Source organism: Sus scrofa, chromosome 13 (genome assembly GCF_000003025.6).
Source record: "Sus scrofa isolate TJ Tabasco breed Duroc chromosome 13, Sscrofa11.1, whole genome shotgun sequence".
NCBI classification, from domain to species: Eukaryota; Metazoa; Chordata; class Mammalia; order Artiodactyla; family Suidae; genus Sus; species Sus scrofa.
Window position 1 is genome coordinate 133,687,526 of NC_010455.5, and position 17,625 is coordinate 133,705,150.

The 17,625-nt window shown below is 42.8% G+C and overlaps 1 protein-coding gene and 1 pseudogene across 1 annotated transcript in view; one reads left to right on the plus strand and one right to left on the minus strand.

Moving 5' to 3' along the window:
* LOC100620593 lies at window positions 291-1,069 on the minus strand (annotated as a pseudogene).
* UBXN7 (UBX domain protein 7) overlaps window positions 2,258-17,625 on the plus strand; it is a 63,823-nt gene continuing 48,455 nt past the window's right edge. The window contains exon 1 of the mRNA XM_021070161.1: window positions 2,258-2,413. Within this exon, the coding sequence (XP_020925820.1) occupies window positions 2,341-2,413 (73 nt within the window). The 5' untranslated portion in view covers window positions 2,258-2,340. The remainder of the gene's footprint in view (window positions 2,414-17,625) is intronic.

Consider the following 17,625-nt stretch of genomic DNA (forward strand, 5'->3'; position numbering starts at 1 on the left):
GCCACTATGGGAACTCCCAAGTTGTTTGTTTGTTTTTCATTTTAAGTTTTCTTTTTTATTCAAACGAACTGTTTTCAAGATTAATGGTTATTAGCAAATCTTGATGCAAGATAGAAACATGATACTTTAAATTACTTTTCAACTTCCTACAAACCATTTTAAAGTAAAAAAAACCTCTTTGGTACTAAGGGTTCTGATGTTCAAATTCTAAAAGCAATCCTTCATCTCAACCAAACTTGGTATTCCACCCTTTAAAATTTTTAAATGATATTTACATAATAAATATAATTTTAATCACTAAGCTCCTCCTCATCACTGAAGTACATGCTTTTCTTTATCCTTGGACGTCTTGAATCATCTGACGTTGAGGGACACCCCCCCACCCCCCCGAACTGGGTTTCTGCCTTTTTTTTCTTTTTTTGGCCTTCTTCAGTTTTGGCTTGCTGGAAAGCTATGGCCTAGCTGAGGCTGTCCAGAGTGGGATCTTCCCCTTCATCATCACTTTCTTCTGCTTCTTCAGTTTCTTCTTCTGGTTCAGGAATTTTCTGTCTTTTTCTTTTTCTTCTTTGCAGGTTCACGTTCTCCAAGTATATTTTTAGGAAGGCATAACTTAAGTGTTCACTTTCCCCACATTCATAACACTTGGATTTATCAAAGAAGTTTTGTCTTTGGATGAACTCAGCTGCTCTTCCACTGTCAATAGCAATGCTTGCTTTTATTACTCTACCAAATAATTGTTTTGTTGTTTATCGCCCTGGTACAATTTTGTGCAGAGTCTTTATCCAAAAATAAAATAAATGCAACCCCTTTACTCTTCCCGGTATCTTTACCTTTCATTATAGTAACCTTTACAACTTTGTCATACCTGGAAGATATCCAATATAAGTCATTGTTTGTCAGGGAAAAGGGCAAGTTGGATATATACACTGTGCTTTTACTTGGGGCTAATTCACCACTTATTTCTTCAGGTGGGGTGGACCGGGAGACCCAAAAAGAGTGAGCCCTGGGCTCTCGTGGGGCTCAAGCCTGTTCCTCACCCCTTGCAGCTGCCTTGGCATCACCTTGGCATCATGGGTCCTGGGAGGGGTCAGGTACTGGAGATAAGAAAGTAGCAGCAGCAGTCCAACTTGGTTATTATTATTATTATTATTTTGCTTTGTAGGGCCGCACCTACAGCATATGGAGGTTCCCAGGCTAGGGGTGGAATTAGAGTTACAGCTGCTGGCCTACAGCACAGACACAGCAACACAGGATCTGAGCAGCAACCTCGTGGTTCCTAGTTGGATTCGTTTCCACTGTGCCACAAAGGGAACTCCAACGACTTGGTTATTTTTTAAAAATTCACCCCAAAAACGCATTTACAGACTCTTAGAAGGGTCAATTCTCCAGATGACTTGTTCCACCTTTTATTGGGCTATTTCTCTATGTAGAGGCAATAAATGTGCATGGGAGGCTAGAATTGAAATTGAGTTTCTTTAACTTTATTCTTTTAAGCCACACTGGTGGCCTAAGGAAAATCCTGCCCGACAGGAGCCACAGCAGTGACAACACCAGATCCTTAACCCACTGTGCCACCAGGGAACTCCTCTTTAACTTTATTCTTAAGGTGGAGGATGACCAGATGCGAATATACTTTTTTTTTTTTTTTTTTTTTTTTTTTTTTTTAGGGGATACGGCATATGGAAGTTCCCAGGCTAGGGGTCTAATTGCAGCTACAGCTGCCGGCTTACACCACAGCAACGCCAGATCCGAGCCGAGTCTGTGACCTACAGTACAGCTCTAGGCAACGCTGGATCCTTAACCCACTGAGCAAGGCCATGGATCGAACCCTCAACCTCATGGTTCCTATTTGGATTCGTTTCCGCTGAGCCACGAGGGAACTCCGGATCTGTACTTTGATGGGAGTTGCAGGAAACCTAACAGAGGGCTATGGAGTTGCAAAAAAACAAAAATAAACTTTCATCCTCAGGTCTATCAATAAAGCTTGTGAAACTGAAACGTGAAGAGCCTATTACCTACCAAGCCCGAAGCTTACTTAGGAAACCCGTAACGGATATCGTGTCTATCAGACTGGCCTTGGAGCTTTAAGAGGAAGGCACCAGAAGTTGTAAAGAAGGATGCGGCGGCAGGCAGCAATCGAACAGCCAACCCGGAGAGCGGACAGCGCTCCGGGACCCATCTGGAAGTGCGCCTGCGCTGACTGTCCAGGGAGGGGGGCGGGGCGTGAGGGGCGGAGCTTGGGGGCGGTCAATGAGTCTGCGCAAACCGTGCGGCGAGGTGGGGGAGGGCGTTCCGTGTGTGTCTGTGTTGTTGTTCGGCGGCAGCGGCGGCGGCGGTAAGATGGCTGCCCACGGGGGCTCCGCGGCGTCGTCGGCGCTGAAGGGGTTAATTCAGCAGTTTACCGCCATCACCGGTAAGAGACGCGGTTACCGGAAGGTGGAGAGTGGGGCCTGGTGCGGGCGGCCGGTCTGACCCGGTCTTCCCTTTACCTTCAAGCATTCCTCCCTAGGGCTTTACCCTCAGCTCCCGTCCTCCCTCCTGAGGAAGAGGCGACGACGGCGTCGGGTCTCTGGGTTCAGGCGGGAGACCGCCTCCCCTCCCCCGCGCACCCCATGCGCTGGTTCTCGGTGTTCTCGCAGCGTAGAGGGAGACTTCCCCACCCCCTTTCAGCCCAGACCCAAGGCATGGGCCGGGCCCATCCGCCCCCGCTGGCCCGAGGACCTGGGGGCGGGAGAGGTGGGGGGCCGCACCCGGGCCACCGCCCTCCTCCTTCATCATCTCCTCTTCTCTGTGCAGCCCTGGGGTGCAGCACATGCCCTTACCTCCTTTTTCCTTTCTTCCCCAGCCAGGTCATTCTCCCCCAGTCCCTGGCCTGCCCTTCCCCTTTCTGGGCCCCTCGAAGCCATCGCTGTGGCCGTGGCTTGTTCGGGCCCTCCCGCCTTAACGGCGAGGCTGGTGCGTTAGCAGCGCCTTTACTGATCTCGGAGGATAGGCCGCCAGAAAGGGGTGGGGGGTTGCTGAGGAGTACCCTCCAGACTGAGGTTTGAAGAGAGGAATTGAGGGGGACCCCCCCCCCACCTGAATAGGAAAGGCCTGGAGGAACCCTTGGTGGCGTTTCCCACCTCCCCATAATAAAATCATAAAGACTAAGACGATGGCGCCGGAGCCTCCAGTTGATAAAATAGGAATGACGGCGGAAACTTCTTTGAGAGAAAATCAGTTTCTGGATGTCAGTGTCCCCCAAACCCCTGGTTTTTCTTTTCCTTTGGACCCCCGCGAAGGCACACGCAGATCCTCTTACTGCCTGGAGGAAAGGCCCCAAGCCATTCTGTGAATTCTCTGTGTCTTCTCTCTGATGGTGCTGAACTTTTTTTGCATGAGTTATTAGAGGGCGGAGCAAATGATGAAGTTCTCTGTGGAGTGATTTGAGAAAAGAGTACTCCATGTGCCTGAGTGTAATTTTGCCGTTCAAGCTTGTCATTTTAGGAGGTCAGTGTTAGTTCCCTCTCTTTAGCAGACCTATACTTTTTCTGGTAGTTTGTTAGATGCGGAGAACATTTTTTACTTTTCATGTATCTAGAGTTTGACGTGCAAAAATTGGTTAAATGAAATTTTATATTTTAACCATTGCTGGTTTGCGAGTTGCCATTTTATAAAGCTAGTTTTATTTTTTACTTGGTAACGGTAACTAGATATTTGATGCATTATTTAGCTCTTGGGCATGAAACATCATGTCAAAGTTGATAAAATTTGTGATAAAATTTGTAATAAAATTGGGATGAGGAATAAAATGGTAACTTCTAAAATATTTAAAAATTGTGATTGGACTGTTATATTAGAAATATAATGCATTGCCCAGTGTGTAAGCAGGTCATTATTATTGTGAAAATTAGGAAATTATTGTGTATATATGTTATTACTATATATATTTATAAAGCAGATATAGAAGTGATTATTATCTTTTTTTAGATTTTCTAGAGGTAGTTTAAGATGCTGCATATTAAAAATTTTTTTGTAATGCTAACATTAGGAACTCAGATTGTTTCAGCCTGTTATTTCTTAAATGAAACATTTTTGGTAGGTATAGACAAAACCTAAAATGTGGCAAGATGAAGTGACTCACTGAATTGCTTTAAATGTTTGTCTCTGCCAGTCTTCATGGCTTGTTTTCTGGTCCCAGACCCTTCTATACCTGAATCAAGTTGGAGTCCCTCAGTAGACAGTGGTATCTGGAAGTCTACAAAAGGGAAAACACTTTAGATTGTTCTTAATATGGATTTTCTTTCCTTCTTTCCTCACACTCTCCCTCCTTCCTTTCATCTTTGTTTCACCACCCCAGTGGCATGCACATGTTCCTGGGCCAGGGTTCGAATCTGTGCCACAGTGTTGCTGCAGTGACTACCCTGAATCCTTAACCTCTTGTACCACAAGGGAACTCCAATATGGATTTTAAATAATAATTTTTTTAAACAATAGTAATTAACTCTTGGAAACACGTGATTGATTCCTTCAGTTCTTTTCACATATCTTAAAAAAATTTGGAGGGATCTGTGCACATGAATTTTATTTTTTATTTATTTATTTTTTTCTTTGAACTACTGCAACCTGTGGCCTATGAGGTTCCTGGACCAACTGGTCCAGTTGGAGCTGTAGCTGCAGGCCTGTACCACAGCCATAGCAATGCTGGATCTGAGCCACATCTGTGACCTGTGCTGCAGCTTGTGGCAACACTGGATCCTTAGCCCACTGAGTGACGCCAGGGATTGAACCCACATCCTCACAGACACTATGTCAGATTCTTAACCCTCTGAGCCACAACAGGATCTCCACATATTTACATTAAATTGTAGTATTTATGACAAAAAGGTATTTGGTATTTATTCATTGCTAGATGAATGAAACTGACTTTTAAGAGTTTCAGAAAGGTTTTGCTTACTTGGAAGCTCAATATTCTGTTAAGAGCAATGCATTTTCAAAAATGTAAGTCTTATCTTTTCTGTGACATTTAGAAGTAGAAGAGAAAATGAAAGAATTTTCTCACTAAATAGAACAACTCTCTCTGAGTATATATGAGTATGAAGTAATGACTGGCTTTAAAAATATTAAAAAGATAACAACATGAAATAATTTTTTTAAATTAAAAATTAAAAAAAATTTTTTTTTCTGTGCCTGAAGCATGAGGAAGTTCGCAGGCCAGGGACTGAACCCTCACCATAGAAGTGATCCTCACCACATCAGTGGATCCTTAACCTACTAGGCCACCAGGGAGCTCCAACATGAAATAACTTTGAAAAAAGGAAACACTAATCCATTCTCATAATAGCAGTATTATTTATTTCACATATTATCTTCTAGTTCTTATTTACATACTTACTTTTATTTCTTGAATTATTTTAAAATTATTTTTACATTTCGAATCATACATAATTTAGAATTCTGAAATTTTCATTTAACATTATTACATCATAAACATTTTTCCCATGATTAAACGCGTTGATAAGCAAATAGCCAAGGGAAATTAAGGTTTTTTTGTTTGTTTGTTTGTTTGTTTGTTTTTGTTTTTTTTTTTTTGCTATTTCTTGGGCCGCTCCCGCGGCATATGGAGGTTCCCAGGCTAGGGGTCAAATCGATGCTGTAGCCACCGGCCTACGCCAGAGCCACAGCAACTCGGGATCTGAGCCGCGTCTGCAACGTACACCACAGCTCACGGCAACGCTGGATCGTTAACCCACTGAGCAAGGGCAGGGACCGAACCCACAACCTCATGGTTCCTAGTCGGATTCGTTAACCACTGCGCCACGACGGGAACTCCTGTTTTTTTTTTTTTTAATGATGGTCTTAGAGGTGATCAAACTGAGAAGCTATGTACTTTCACCACTGATGCCATTAACATTATTTGGGAGTTCCTGTCGTGGCGCAGTGGTTAACGAATCCGACTAGGAACCATGAGGTTGCGGGTTCGGTCCCTGGCCTTGCTCAGTGGGTTAACGATCCGGCGTTGCCGTGAGCTGTGGTGTAGGTTGCAGACGCGGCTCGGATCCCGCGTTGCTGTGGCCCTGGCGTAGGCCAGTAGCTACAGCTCCGATTCGACCCCTAGCCTGGGAACCTCCATATGCCGTGGGAGCGGCCCAAAGAAATAGCAAAAAGACAAAAAAAAACCCCATTATTTGAAGCACATAGAAAACCGGTCCTGTTACTTTATAGTCTGCCACATTTTACCATATTACTTAGTTTGCTCTCCCATGATGTTCTCATACATGGCTTTGAATGACTGCTGACTACTTTCAGAAGTCATATCAGTTCTCAGAACATGAGAATGTGCTGCTGGATCAGAGTGTAATTCCAAAAGAATGTTTTTTTTTAAATGTTTTGAACCATGGCAGTATCCCGTTAACACCTACTTGAGTTGACATCCAGCTACTCGTACAAAATAGATATAATGAGAATAATTCATGACATAAGAGATACATAGATGCTATAGAATAGGTAAAAATAAACACACAATCAGAATGTAGGGCCAAAATGTGGGAGAATAGAAAGCAGAGGCTGAGAAGAGTACGAGAGGTTGCTAGCATAGCATTCCGTAAAGCTTTATGCATAGTAGATGAAATTATGGAACCACTTTAGTTTAATCTTTCTTTAAAATTGTTGAATGAATGCATGTTAAAGAAATTAGAAACTCTAGTGTGTGTGGTGTTTGGTTTTGTGGCCAATTTCCATTCATATTTTTTCTACAATACAATTTTCTTGGGCTAGTATTAAAATGTGTTTAAGTTCTGTGTCAGGAAAGATAGTTGCAAGTGGTCTAGATATTAAAAGAAAGCTCTTCTAGAATTGTTAGAACTATTTTAAAGGGTGATAATGAAGTTTGAGCAGAAATTTAGGGAGGTAATAAATTTTTTTATTTGTGAATAGATTCTTACTAATAAATTCGGTTTTATTAATAGACTTCCATGTATCAGGCATGGTTGAGATCCTGGGGATACTTCCATGAGCAGGACATGGTGTCTGTCCTCAGAAATGCTTCATGGTTAATGAGAATATAGACACCTTAATAAGTATTGTAATACATTGGGATAATGGTAAGCAACTATTATAGGAGCACAAAAGAGGGAGGTCTTCTTCCCAGAAGAAATAATTTCTTAGCTAAGACCTGCAGAAGAGGTATTTTTGGTGGGAGAAACATGTGCAACCTGGAGGAGAGAAGAGCAGACATCCACACATATAGAGAGAAGAAAAGAGAGACAATAGGTGAGGGAAATGAAATAATTCCAACTGAGTAGAGCATAGCTTGTGGGGGATGCAATGAATTGGGCTGAAGAGATAAAGGGTTATAGATTATGAAGGACCTTGTAACCCATCTTAAGAAATCTTAGCTTTATTCTGCATGTAGTGGGAGTCAGTGAAAAGTTTTTTATCTTTTTATTTTTTGGCCATGCCCATGGCATGCAGAAGTTCCCAGGCCAGGGATCAAGGGATAGAACCCATGCCACAGCAGTGACAACACCCGATCCCTGTGCCACCAGGGAACTCCTGAGAAGTTTTAATTAGGGGAATGGCACAGTAAGATTTGGTGTTTTCAGAAAGAACTACTTGGCAATAGTAGAGAAGAGGTAGGCATGGAGATCAGTAGAAGACTGCAATAATTGAAGGTACTGGTGTCCTGAAATAAATTAGTGGCAAAGAAGTGGACTCTGAAAGATAAGAAGTTAGAGGAGTCTGTTTTGGATATCTGAGTATATAATGGTACAGTTTGTGAAGTTGTGGGATAGTAGAAGAGGTTTGGGGAGATGATTAGTTCAGCTGTAGATAAATTGCTGCCTGTTGGACTTCCAGATGGAGCTGATCAATAAGGAAATGTATGTTTGGGTCTAGAAAGACGAGTGATATCTAATGAGTCATATCGATGGCAGTTAAAGCTATAAAAGTGGATGGCATCTTGCAGGGGAGAGTGTCGTGTGGGAAAATAATTGGCTCTGAGACATAAAGCTGAAGAAACAATAAAGTGCAGAGAAGGATCAGAAGAAACCAAAGGCGAAGGAGGAAAACCAGGACAGTGTGATGGTACTTCAAACATCAGGAGTAGGGTAATACCTCAGATATTATGTAGACACTTTAGGAAATCAGAAATCATTGAATATTTGTAATTTTTCTTGGTTAGGGATGGAAGGCATCTGAGAAACCATCTTGACCCATTTCTGACTTAAAATGAGAAATTGAAGGCCCAGAGAAGTAAAGTGATTTAGAGTTATATGTCTAGGTTGGTGCCTTTTAAACTTAGTGTAGGAAAGGACCCCCCCCCCTTAAAAAATTTCTTTATGGGCCAATACTTTAGTAAAATGCAATAAAAATTAATTGCTTAAAAATGAAATAAAAGGAATATATACAAAATATAAGCCCAAATTCTGTTAAAGGTATAATTTGCATGCAGTAAAAGTTAACCTTTTTATGTACAACTGTAAATGTAATAAATTTCATTGGGTAATAATAAAAATAAAATTTAACATTTTCAGTGTATAGAGTTTTCATAAGTGCATACAGCTTTTTTTCTTTTTTTCTTTTTTTTGTTTTTCCTGCCTTTTCTAGGGTCGCACCCGTGGCATATGGAAGTTCCCAGGCTAGGGGTCGAATCAGAGCCGTAGCCGCTGGCCTATACCACAGCCACAGCAACTTGGGATCAGAGCCACGTCTGAGACCTACACCACAGCCCATGGCAACGCAGGATCCTTAACCCACTGAGCAAGTCCAGGGATCGAACCCGAAACCTCATGGTTCCTAGTCAGATTCATTAACCACTGAGCCATGACGGGAACTTCTCTTTTTTCTTTTTTTAAGGCCGCACCTGCAGCATATGGACGTTCTCAGGCTACGGGTCAAATGGGAGCTGAGGCTGCCTGCTGCACCACAGCCATGTGACATGTGACCTATGCTGCAGCCTGTGGCATTTAGGGCCACACCTGCCCAGCATAGAGGTTCCCAGCCTAGGGGGCTAATCAGAGCTGTTGCTGCTGGCCTGTGCCACAGCCACAGCAATGCCAGATCCAGGCCGAGTCTGCCACCTACACTGCAGCTCACAGCAACGCCAGATCCATAACCCACTGAGCGAGGCCAGGGATCATGGTTCCTAGTTGGATTAGTTTCCAGTGCACCACGACGGGAACTCTGACGCTGTATGTTAATCCACTCATGGAGGCCAGGGATCAAACCAGAATCTTCGGCGTTCCCATTGTGGCTCAGCAGTTAGGAACCCGACTATTATCCATGAGGATGCACATTCGATCGCTGGCCTTGCTCAGTGGATTAAGGATCCCGCATTGCCCTGAGTTGTGGTGTAGGTTGCAGACACAGCTTGGATCCTGCATTATTGTAGCTGTGGCGTAGGCTGGCGGCTTTAGCTCCTATTGGACCCCTAACCTGGGAGCCTCCATATTGCTGCAGGTGCGGCCCTAAAAAGACCAGGAAAAAACAAAAAACACCCCAAATCCTCACAGACACTGTGTCATATTCTTTACCCTCTGAGCCACAGTGGGAACTCCAGTGCATACAATCTTTTTTTTTTTTTTTTTGTCTTTTTAAGACTGCACCCGTGGCACATGGAGGTTCCCAGGCTAGGAGTCTAATCGGAGCTACAGCTGCCGGCCTACGCCACAGCCACAGCAATGCCAGGTCCAAGCCTCGTCTGTGACCTACACCGCAGTCCACAGCAGTGCCAGATCCTTGACCCACTGAACGAGGCCAGATTGAACCGGAAAGCTCATGGTTCCTAGTCGGAATCGTTTCTGTCTCACCATGATGGGAACTCCAAGTGCATACAATCTTGAACCGCAATGAAGATACAGAACAGTTCTATCCTCAAAAATTTCTTCCTGCCCTTTGTAGTCAGCCCCTCCTCTCATCTGTAGCATAATCCTTTTGTCTATTTGTCTTTTCCAGAATGTCGTATAAATGGAATAGTTGGATTTCTTTTGAGTCTAGCTTCTTTTACTTAGCATACTGCATTTAGATTCATTCATGGTGTTGTAGTATGAGTAGTTCTTTCCTTTTTATTTGTAAATAATATACCATTCTATGGATATACTGCAATTTGTTTATCCATTCATTAAATGAATAATTGTGTGGTTTCTTGTTTGGGAGATTATAAGTAAAGTTGCTAAAAACGTTAGTGTACAAACGTGTGAATGTAAGTTTTCATTTCCTTTGGATAATACCTAGGAGTGGGATTATATGATAGGTTTGTATCTTTAAGAAATTGCCATACTCAGAGGAAATGAATCCGACTAGTATCCATGAGGATGCAGGTTCGATCCCTGGCTTCGCTCAGTGGGTTAAGGATCCAGTGTTGCTGTGAGCTGTGGTGTAGATTGAAGATGTGGTTTGAATATGATGTTGCTGTGGCTGTGGTATAGGGTGGCAGCTGCAGCCCTCATTTGACCCCTAGCCTGGGAAATTCCATATGCTGAGGGTGCGGCCCTAAAACGCAAAAAAAGAAAGAAATTGCTATACTGTTTTCCACAGTCTACATATACCATTTTTCATTCCTGTCACCAATGTATAGTAGTTCTAGTTGCCCATATTTTTAATTTTCTGTAGTTGTTTTAATAGATGTGTGATTGTATGGCAATGTGATTTAATTCGCATTTCTTTGATGACCAATGATATTGGGAGGTTTTTTCATATGATAATTTGCCATCCAAAAATCTTCCAAGCCCAGCCTTTATAATATTAGAGACAATGGACAAAATTATCAGATTGTTATAAAGGAGTCTAAATGCTTACACTAGAATTTCTGTTTTTATCTTGTCACGTACTAGTATAGGTGTCCAGTCTGAGGACCATACTTGGGATAGCACTGGTCTAGGTAATGGCAGAACAGGGGCTAGAACTATGATGTCTTTACTCCCAGGCCATGCATTTTCCACCATATCACTACTTTCTTTACTATGGTTTTCTTTTGTTTAACAAAAGTTAGTTTTGTTAATCTATCTCCAACTTAATCATCTCATTCCTCTTATACTTACTAAAGTTAGTTTTCTGCGTATAATTTTTTTTACCAATCCACTTTTAAATTTTCTTGAAAAATTCCTGACATTACAGAATTAAATTGAAGTGTATTCATAGTCTACTCTTAGATTATCATGACAAAAACAATTCATGAGCACCCCCCAAAAAAAAAACCCCCAAACCAAACAGCCCTACCAGTGAGAAACTTAAAAAACTAAACATTGGGTGTTCCCATCCTGGCTCAGCGGAAACAAATCTGTCTAGGATCCATGAGGATGCAGGTTCAATCCCTGGCCTTGCTCAGTAGGTTGGGAATCTGACGTTGCCATGAGTTGTGGTGTAGTTTGCAGATGTGGCGCGGATCTGGCATGGCTGTGGCTGTGCTGGTGTAGGCCAGCAGCTGTAGCTCCAATTAGACCCCTGGCCTGGGAACCTCCATATGCTGCAGGTGTGGCCCTAAAAAGACCAAAAAAAAAAAACCCCCTAAATACTGATTTCAGCATTAACAGCTGAGCAGATAAAGGAATTAAAATGCTTTAATTAAAAAATTAAAGTGAATGATAAAGAGAAACAAAATTTACAAACGTTTTTGACTGTTCAGAAACCTTATGTATATGAATTTTTTTTTTTTTTTGTCACGGCATGTGGAAGTTTCTGGGCCTGGGAATAAACCCAAGCCATAGCAGTGACAGTGCTGGATCCTGTAACCTGATGTGCCATGAGAGAACTCCAAATTAAAAAAAAATTTTTTTTTCTATTCTTGAGTACTTAAAAACTCCAGGATGGGAGACCGATGAGGAGGATCAACTTTCATCTTATTTTATCACTTGTAGGAAAAATGTAGAACCAAAAAGTAGCTGCTTTGTATCCCTGTCATTTCTATGTTCTATCCCTGGGAGGAATTTTTAAAATTTTCTTTCTTTTTAAAAAAAAAAAAACAAAAAACCTCTGTGATTTCCATACTTAGGTTCCTTGATAGTATATTCTTTTGGCATCAGAAGTAGTGTAGAGAATCGGTATAAGGGACCACTAAAGTTTGGAATGTCTCTTGATTCTTTCTTCCAGCTGTGATGGAGACATAGACTACATGACAAGTTTTGGGCAATTTCCCATATCAAGTAATTAATGGAGAGAGTGTATAAACTAAGAGGCAGCAGCAAGGAGATGGCCACTGATAAAATGTGTGCCACAAGCTAGTTAATGCCCTTTGGTGCCATTAGCAAGCCTAAAGCAGATGGAAGGATGAAAAAGGTAATGGATAAATAAAAAGAGTACATGTGGTGAGAAACAGTAAAGTGGAACTCCTGCCATAGATATGGATTACTAGGTGTTATGGACTGAATTTTTGTGTCCTTCCCAATATTCATATTATGAAATCCTGACCCCCAATGTGATGGTATTAAGAGGTGGGGGTCTTTGGGAAGTGGTTGGTCATGAGGGTTGAGTCCTTATGAATGGGATTATTGTCTTTAAAAAAGAGACCCCAGGGAGCTGTCTGGCTCCTTCTATCATGTGAGTATACAGCGAGAAGACAGCTGTCTGTCAGCGAGGAAGCGGTCTGCACTGAACACCAAATCTGCTGGAGCTTTGATCTTGTAGCTTCACAGTCTCCAGAACTGTGTTTAAGCCACCCAGTCTATGGTATTTTTGTTAACAGCAGCTGTAATAAAATAAGACACTGGGTTAGATTAAGCTATCCTGCTGCTACCTGTAATAAGCCCATGAACAGGTTTACAGATAGTTTAAATCTGCAAGCTTTTTTATTAGGTTTCTCCCTGCCTCCCTTTTTTTCATTTTTGGCTGCCCCTTGTGGTACATGGAGCTCCTGGGCCAGGGATTAGATTGGAGCTGCAGTCAAGACCTAAGCCACAGCTGCGGCAATACTGGTTTCTTAACCACTGTGCTGGGCTGGGAATCAAACCCTCCTCTCAGCGCTCTCAAGACATTGCTGATCCTATTACGCCACAGCGAGAGCGCCTCTCTTTCCCTTTTAAAGAAGATGTTTTTTTTTTGTGAATGAACTACATTAAAAATTTTAAATTTCAAAATGAATAAAAAATAAAAAAAGACATGTTCACCATTCTGAATATAAGATAGACGTTGAGTTTTTTTTGACAGCTGACCCATCAAAATTATTACCTCAGAGTAAATAGGTAAAACTTATAACTTGATTAAATTTGTTTATCACTGTTGCTTTCCTCTATATCATTTAGCCCTTTTTGCTTATCCTCTGCCCTCTCAGTTAACCTTCTGTTCCTCTTTAGCTAAGTGGAAGTGTTGTTGGCATTTTGACTAGGACAGTTTTTGGTCGTGTGGGACTGTTTCATTCATTGAAGAAGATTTAGCACTTGTATTAGTAACAAATTACCACAAACTGCATTGCTTAACACACATTTATCATCTCACATCTGGAGGCCAAAAGTCTGAAATAAAGGTGCAAGCATTCTTTAGGGAAGGGGGGATATTTTCCAACCCTACTAAAACACTCCTGGCTTCTCTCCACTGAATACCAGTGGTGTCCCACGTCCCCCAGTCATGAAACACTAAAAATAGCCTCTCACATTACTAAATGCCTCTCCTACCTCCCAACATGAAGAAACACTGGAACCTTCAATTATCCTTCAGTTATCTCTGTTTCTAAAGTGATGCACTAAGTGATACAAGTGATAAACTAAGAATGTCTAATTTATATAAGCACAGATGGCTCAGATTATTTGGCTTTATTTTAGAAAGGGAATGGTGTACTTTGCTTCTTGGGTCCCTCTCTAGTAACTGCCTTCCTCAGTCTTACCAGGATTTTAGCATGTGCCTCTTTAAAAAAAAATCTTCATAGGATTTCAAAAACACCTTTCTTTGTAAAGCTCTTAGGTCACTATCCTGACAAGCTCCAATAATGGAAGTTATCCTGTCAAATTGTAAACAGTTACGTGATAGGGCCATCCCCAGGATATGCTGCCCATGGCTTAGCCTTCCAGCACTGAAATGATTAAGTGAGGATTATAGATAGAATGGCAATTCTGAGCCTTGAGTGTTGACACCATCTGCCCCCTGCCTCAAATATCACAGTTGTTATTTCCTTTATTATAGTTTTATTTTTGTGTCTTAAAAGTAATTCTTCATATAGTCCCTTTTAGTAAATTATATTTTAACCTATCGTCCAGTAGACCTGTGGGCCTGTGAAATTTTGGAGTACTTAACTATACTTTTGTTTTCCTCTCTCTCGATATCAGCTCTTGATGCCTTTTCTCAGTCACACTGGAATGCTGTCTAGTAGTTACACATTTCTTTGGAGCAGGTCCCTTTTGTGTATGTTTTACTCTTTATCTGTAACATTTCAGGTTTTTTTAAAGAGTAATATTTTTTGCGTTTTTATACCACTTTAAAACAATGAATGTTGCAGTTCCTGTTGTGGCTTAGCGTTAACAAACCCAACTAGTATTCATGAGGACTTGGGTTCGATCCCTGACCTCTCTCAGTGGGTTGGGAATCCAGCATTGCTCAGAGCTGTGGTGTAGGTTGCAGACTTGGCTCAGATCCCGAGTTGCTATGGCAGTGGTGTAGGCTGGTAGCTGCAGCTCCGATTTGACCCCTAGCCTGGGAACCTCCATATGCCTTGCGTGCGGCCCGAAAAAGACCAAAAAAAAAAAAAAAGGGAAATAAATTTTTAACATGAATGAAACATATGTTCATAGCATCAGATTAGTGAGGGAAGGAAAACAGCAAGATGTCTTACTCTGCCTGTTTACTCTGATGTAATGTGGTTCTTCATAGCTGTATATAAATATTCACACTTCAGGAGTTCCTGTTGTGGTGCAGTGGAAACAAATCCGACTAGGAACCATGAGGTTGCGGGTTCAATCCATGGGCTCGCTCAATGGGTTAAGGATCCGGTGTTGCTATGTGCTATGGTGTAGGTCGAAGATGTGGCTCCGATCTGGCATTGCTGTGGCTGTGGTGTATGGCATTGCTGTGGCTGTGGTGTAGGCCAGCGGCTACAGCTCTGATTTGACCCCTGGGCTGGGAACCTCCACATGCCGTGGGTGTGGCCCCCAAAAGACAAAAATAAATAAATAAATAAATATTCACACTTAATACGTCCAGTATTTTTCATTTTATTTCATTGGTGTATCACTTAACTACCTTATAACTTGGGACAGTCTTTTTTAAGCTTTATCAAAGTATAGTTAATTTACAAGGTTGTGATAATTTCTGCTGTACAACAAAGTGACCCAGGGGAGTTCCCATTGGAACTCAATGTGGCTCAGTGGTAACAAACTCAACTAATATCCTTGCGAACCATGGGTTTGATCCCTGGCCTTGCTCAGTGGGTTAAGGATCTGGTGTTGCTGTCACTGTAGCGTAAGTCACAGACACAGCTCACCGATTCGACCCCTAACCTGGAAACTTGGTATGCTGCAAGTGTGGCTCTGGGAAAAAAGCCGACAAAGTGACCCAGTCATTCGTATACACACATCCTTTCTTTCTCGAATTCTTTTCCCACATAGATTTTCCCTTTTTTTTTTTTGTCTTTTTGCCTTTTCTAGGGCCGCTCCCGCGGCATATGTAGGTTCCCAGGCTAGGGGTCTAATCAGAGCTGTAGCCGCTGGCCTACGCCAGAGCCACAGCAACGCGGGATCCGAGCCATGTCTGCGACCTACATCCCAGCTCACGGCAACGCTGGATCCTTAACCCACTGAGCAAGGGCAGGGATCGAACCCGCAACCTCATGGTTCCTAGTCGGATTCGTTAACCACTGCGCCACGACGGGAACTCCTCCTACATAGATTATCACAGAAAACTGTGTAGAGTTCTGTGCACTATACAGCAGGTCCCCACTGACTAGTCATTCCATGTACCTCAGTGTGTGTATATATGCCAGTCCCAAAGCCCCAGTCCATCCCTCCAACCCCTTTACCTGTCCCCTTTGGTAAGCAGAAGTTTTTCAAAGTCTGTAAGCCTGTTTCTGTTCTGCAGATAAGTTCATTTGTATCCTTTTTCTGTTTTTTTTTTTTTTTTTTTTTTTTTTTAGGGCCACACTAGAGGCATTTGGAGGTTCCCAGGCTAGGGGTCCAGTTGGAGCTACAGCTGCTGGCCTACACCATAGCCACAGCAACATCAGATCTGAGCCAAGTCTGTGACCTATACCACAGCTCTCAGCAACGCCTGATCCCTAACCCGCTGAGTGAGGTTAGGGATTGAACCCACAACCTCATGGTTCTGAGTCTGATTCATTTCCGCTGCACCACGACAGGAACTCCCCCCTCACCCCCCGCCTTTTTTTTTAAGATTCCACATATAGGTGATATCATATGATGGGATGATTTATTTTTATTAACAGCCAACTATTTGCCAATAAGGAGCTATGCCCAGTTTTTTTTTGTTTGTTTTTTTTTTTGCTTTAGGTCCGCAATCGCTGCGTATGGGGGTTCCCAGGCTAGGGGTTGAATCGGAGCAGCAGCTGCTAGCCTATACCACAACCACAGCAATGCAGGATCTGAGCCACGTCTGCAGCCTACACCATAGCTCACAGCAGCGCCGGATCCTTAACCCATGCACAGAGCAAGGCCAGGAATCAAACCTGCATCCTCATGGATCCTGGTCGGGTTCATTAACCACAGAACCATGAAGGGAACTCCCTGTGCCCAATTCTTTTTTTTTTTTGTCTTTTGTCTTTTTGTCTTTTGTTGTTGTTGCTATTTCTTGGGCCGCTCCCGCGGCATATGTAGGTTCCCAGGCTAGGGGTTGAATCGGAGCTGTAGCCACCAGCCTACGCCAGAGCCACAGCAACGCGGGATCCGAGCCGCGTCTGCGACCTACACCACAGCTCACGGCAACGCCGGATCGTTAACCCGCTGAGCAAGGGCAGGGACCGAACCCGCAACCTCATGGTTCCTAGTCGGATTCGTTAACCACTGTGCCACGACGGGAACTCCCTGTGCCCAATTCTTTAATGTGCATTTTATTAATCCACACAAGCACTTCATGAAGTTGGTAATACCCCCATTTTGTAACTGAGGAAGCTGAGGGCTGGGGAAATTAGTAATTAGCTCTAAGTCACAACTAGTAAATGACAGAATTAGAATTCAGACTTAGATTTATCTGATAGTATCCAGGCTCTTAATGACTATATTATACCCCTCTGAGACCAGAAGGAAATGTGAAGAATATTTTCTCTTCCTTATGGATATAGGACTGGGCAGAGGATTTTTTTTTTTTCCCCCCGCTGCCCTGTGGCATATGGAAGTTCCTGGGCTGGATCTGGGCCACAGAACTGCAACCTACGCTGTAGCTACAGCAGTGCTGGATCTGTTACCCCATTGTGCTGGGCCAGGGATTGAACTTGTGCCTCCTCAGTGATGTGAGCTACTGCAGTTGGATTCTTAATCCACTGTGCCACAGTGGGAACTCTGACACAGAACTTTTAAACTAACATTTAAGAAGTACAATAGGAGGTTCCGTTGTGGCTCAGTGGTTATGAACCCGATTAGTATCCATGATGACGTGATTTGGATCCTTGGCCTTGCTCAATGGGTTGAGTATCCGGCATTGCTGTAGAGCTGTGGTGTAGGTCACAGATGCCACTCAGATCCCGAGTTGCTGTGGCTGTGGCTAGGCCGGCTCCGA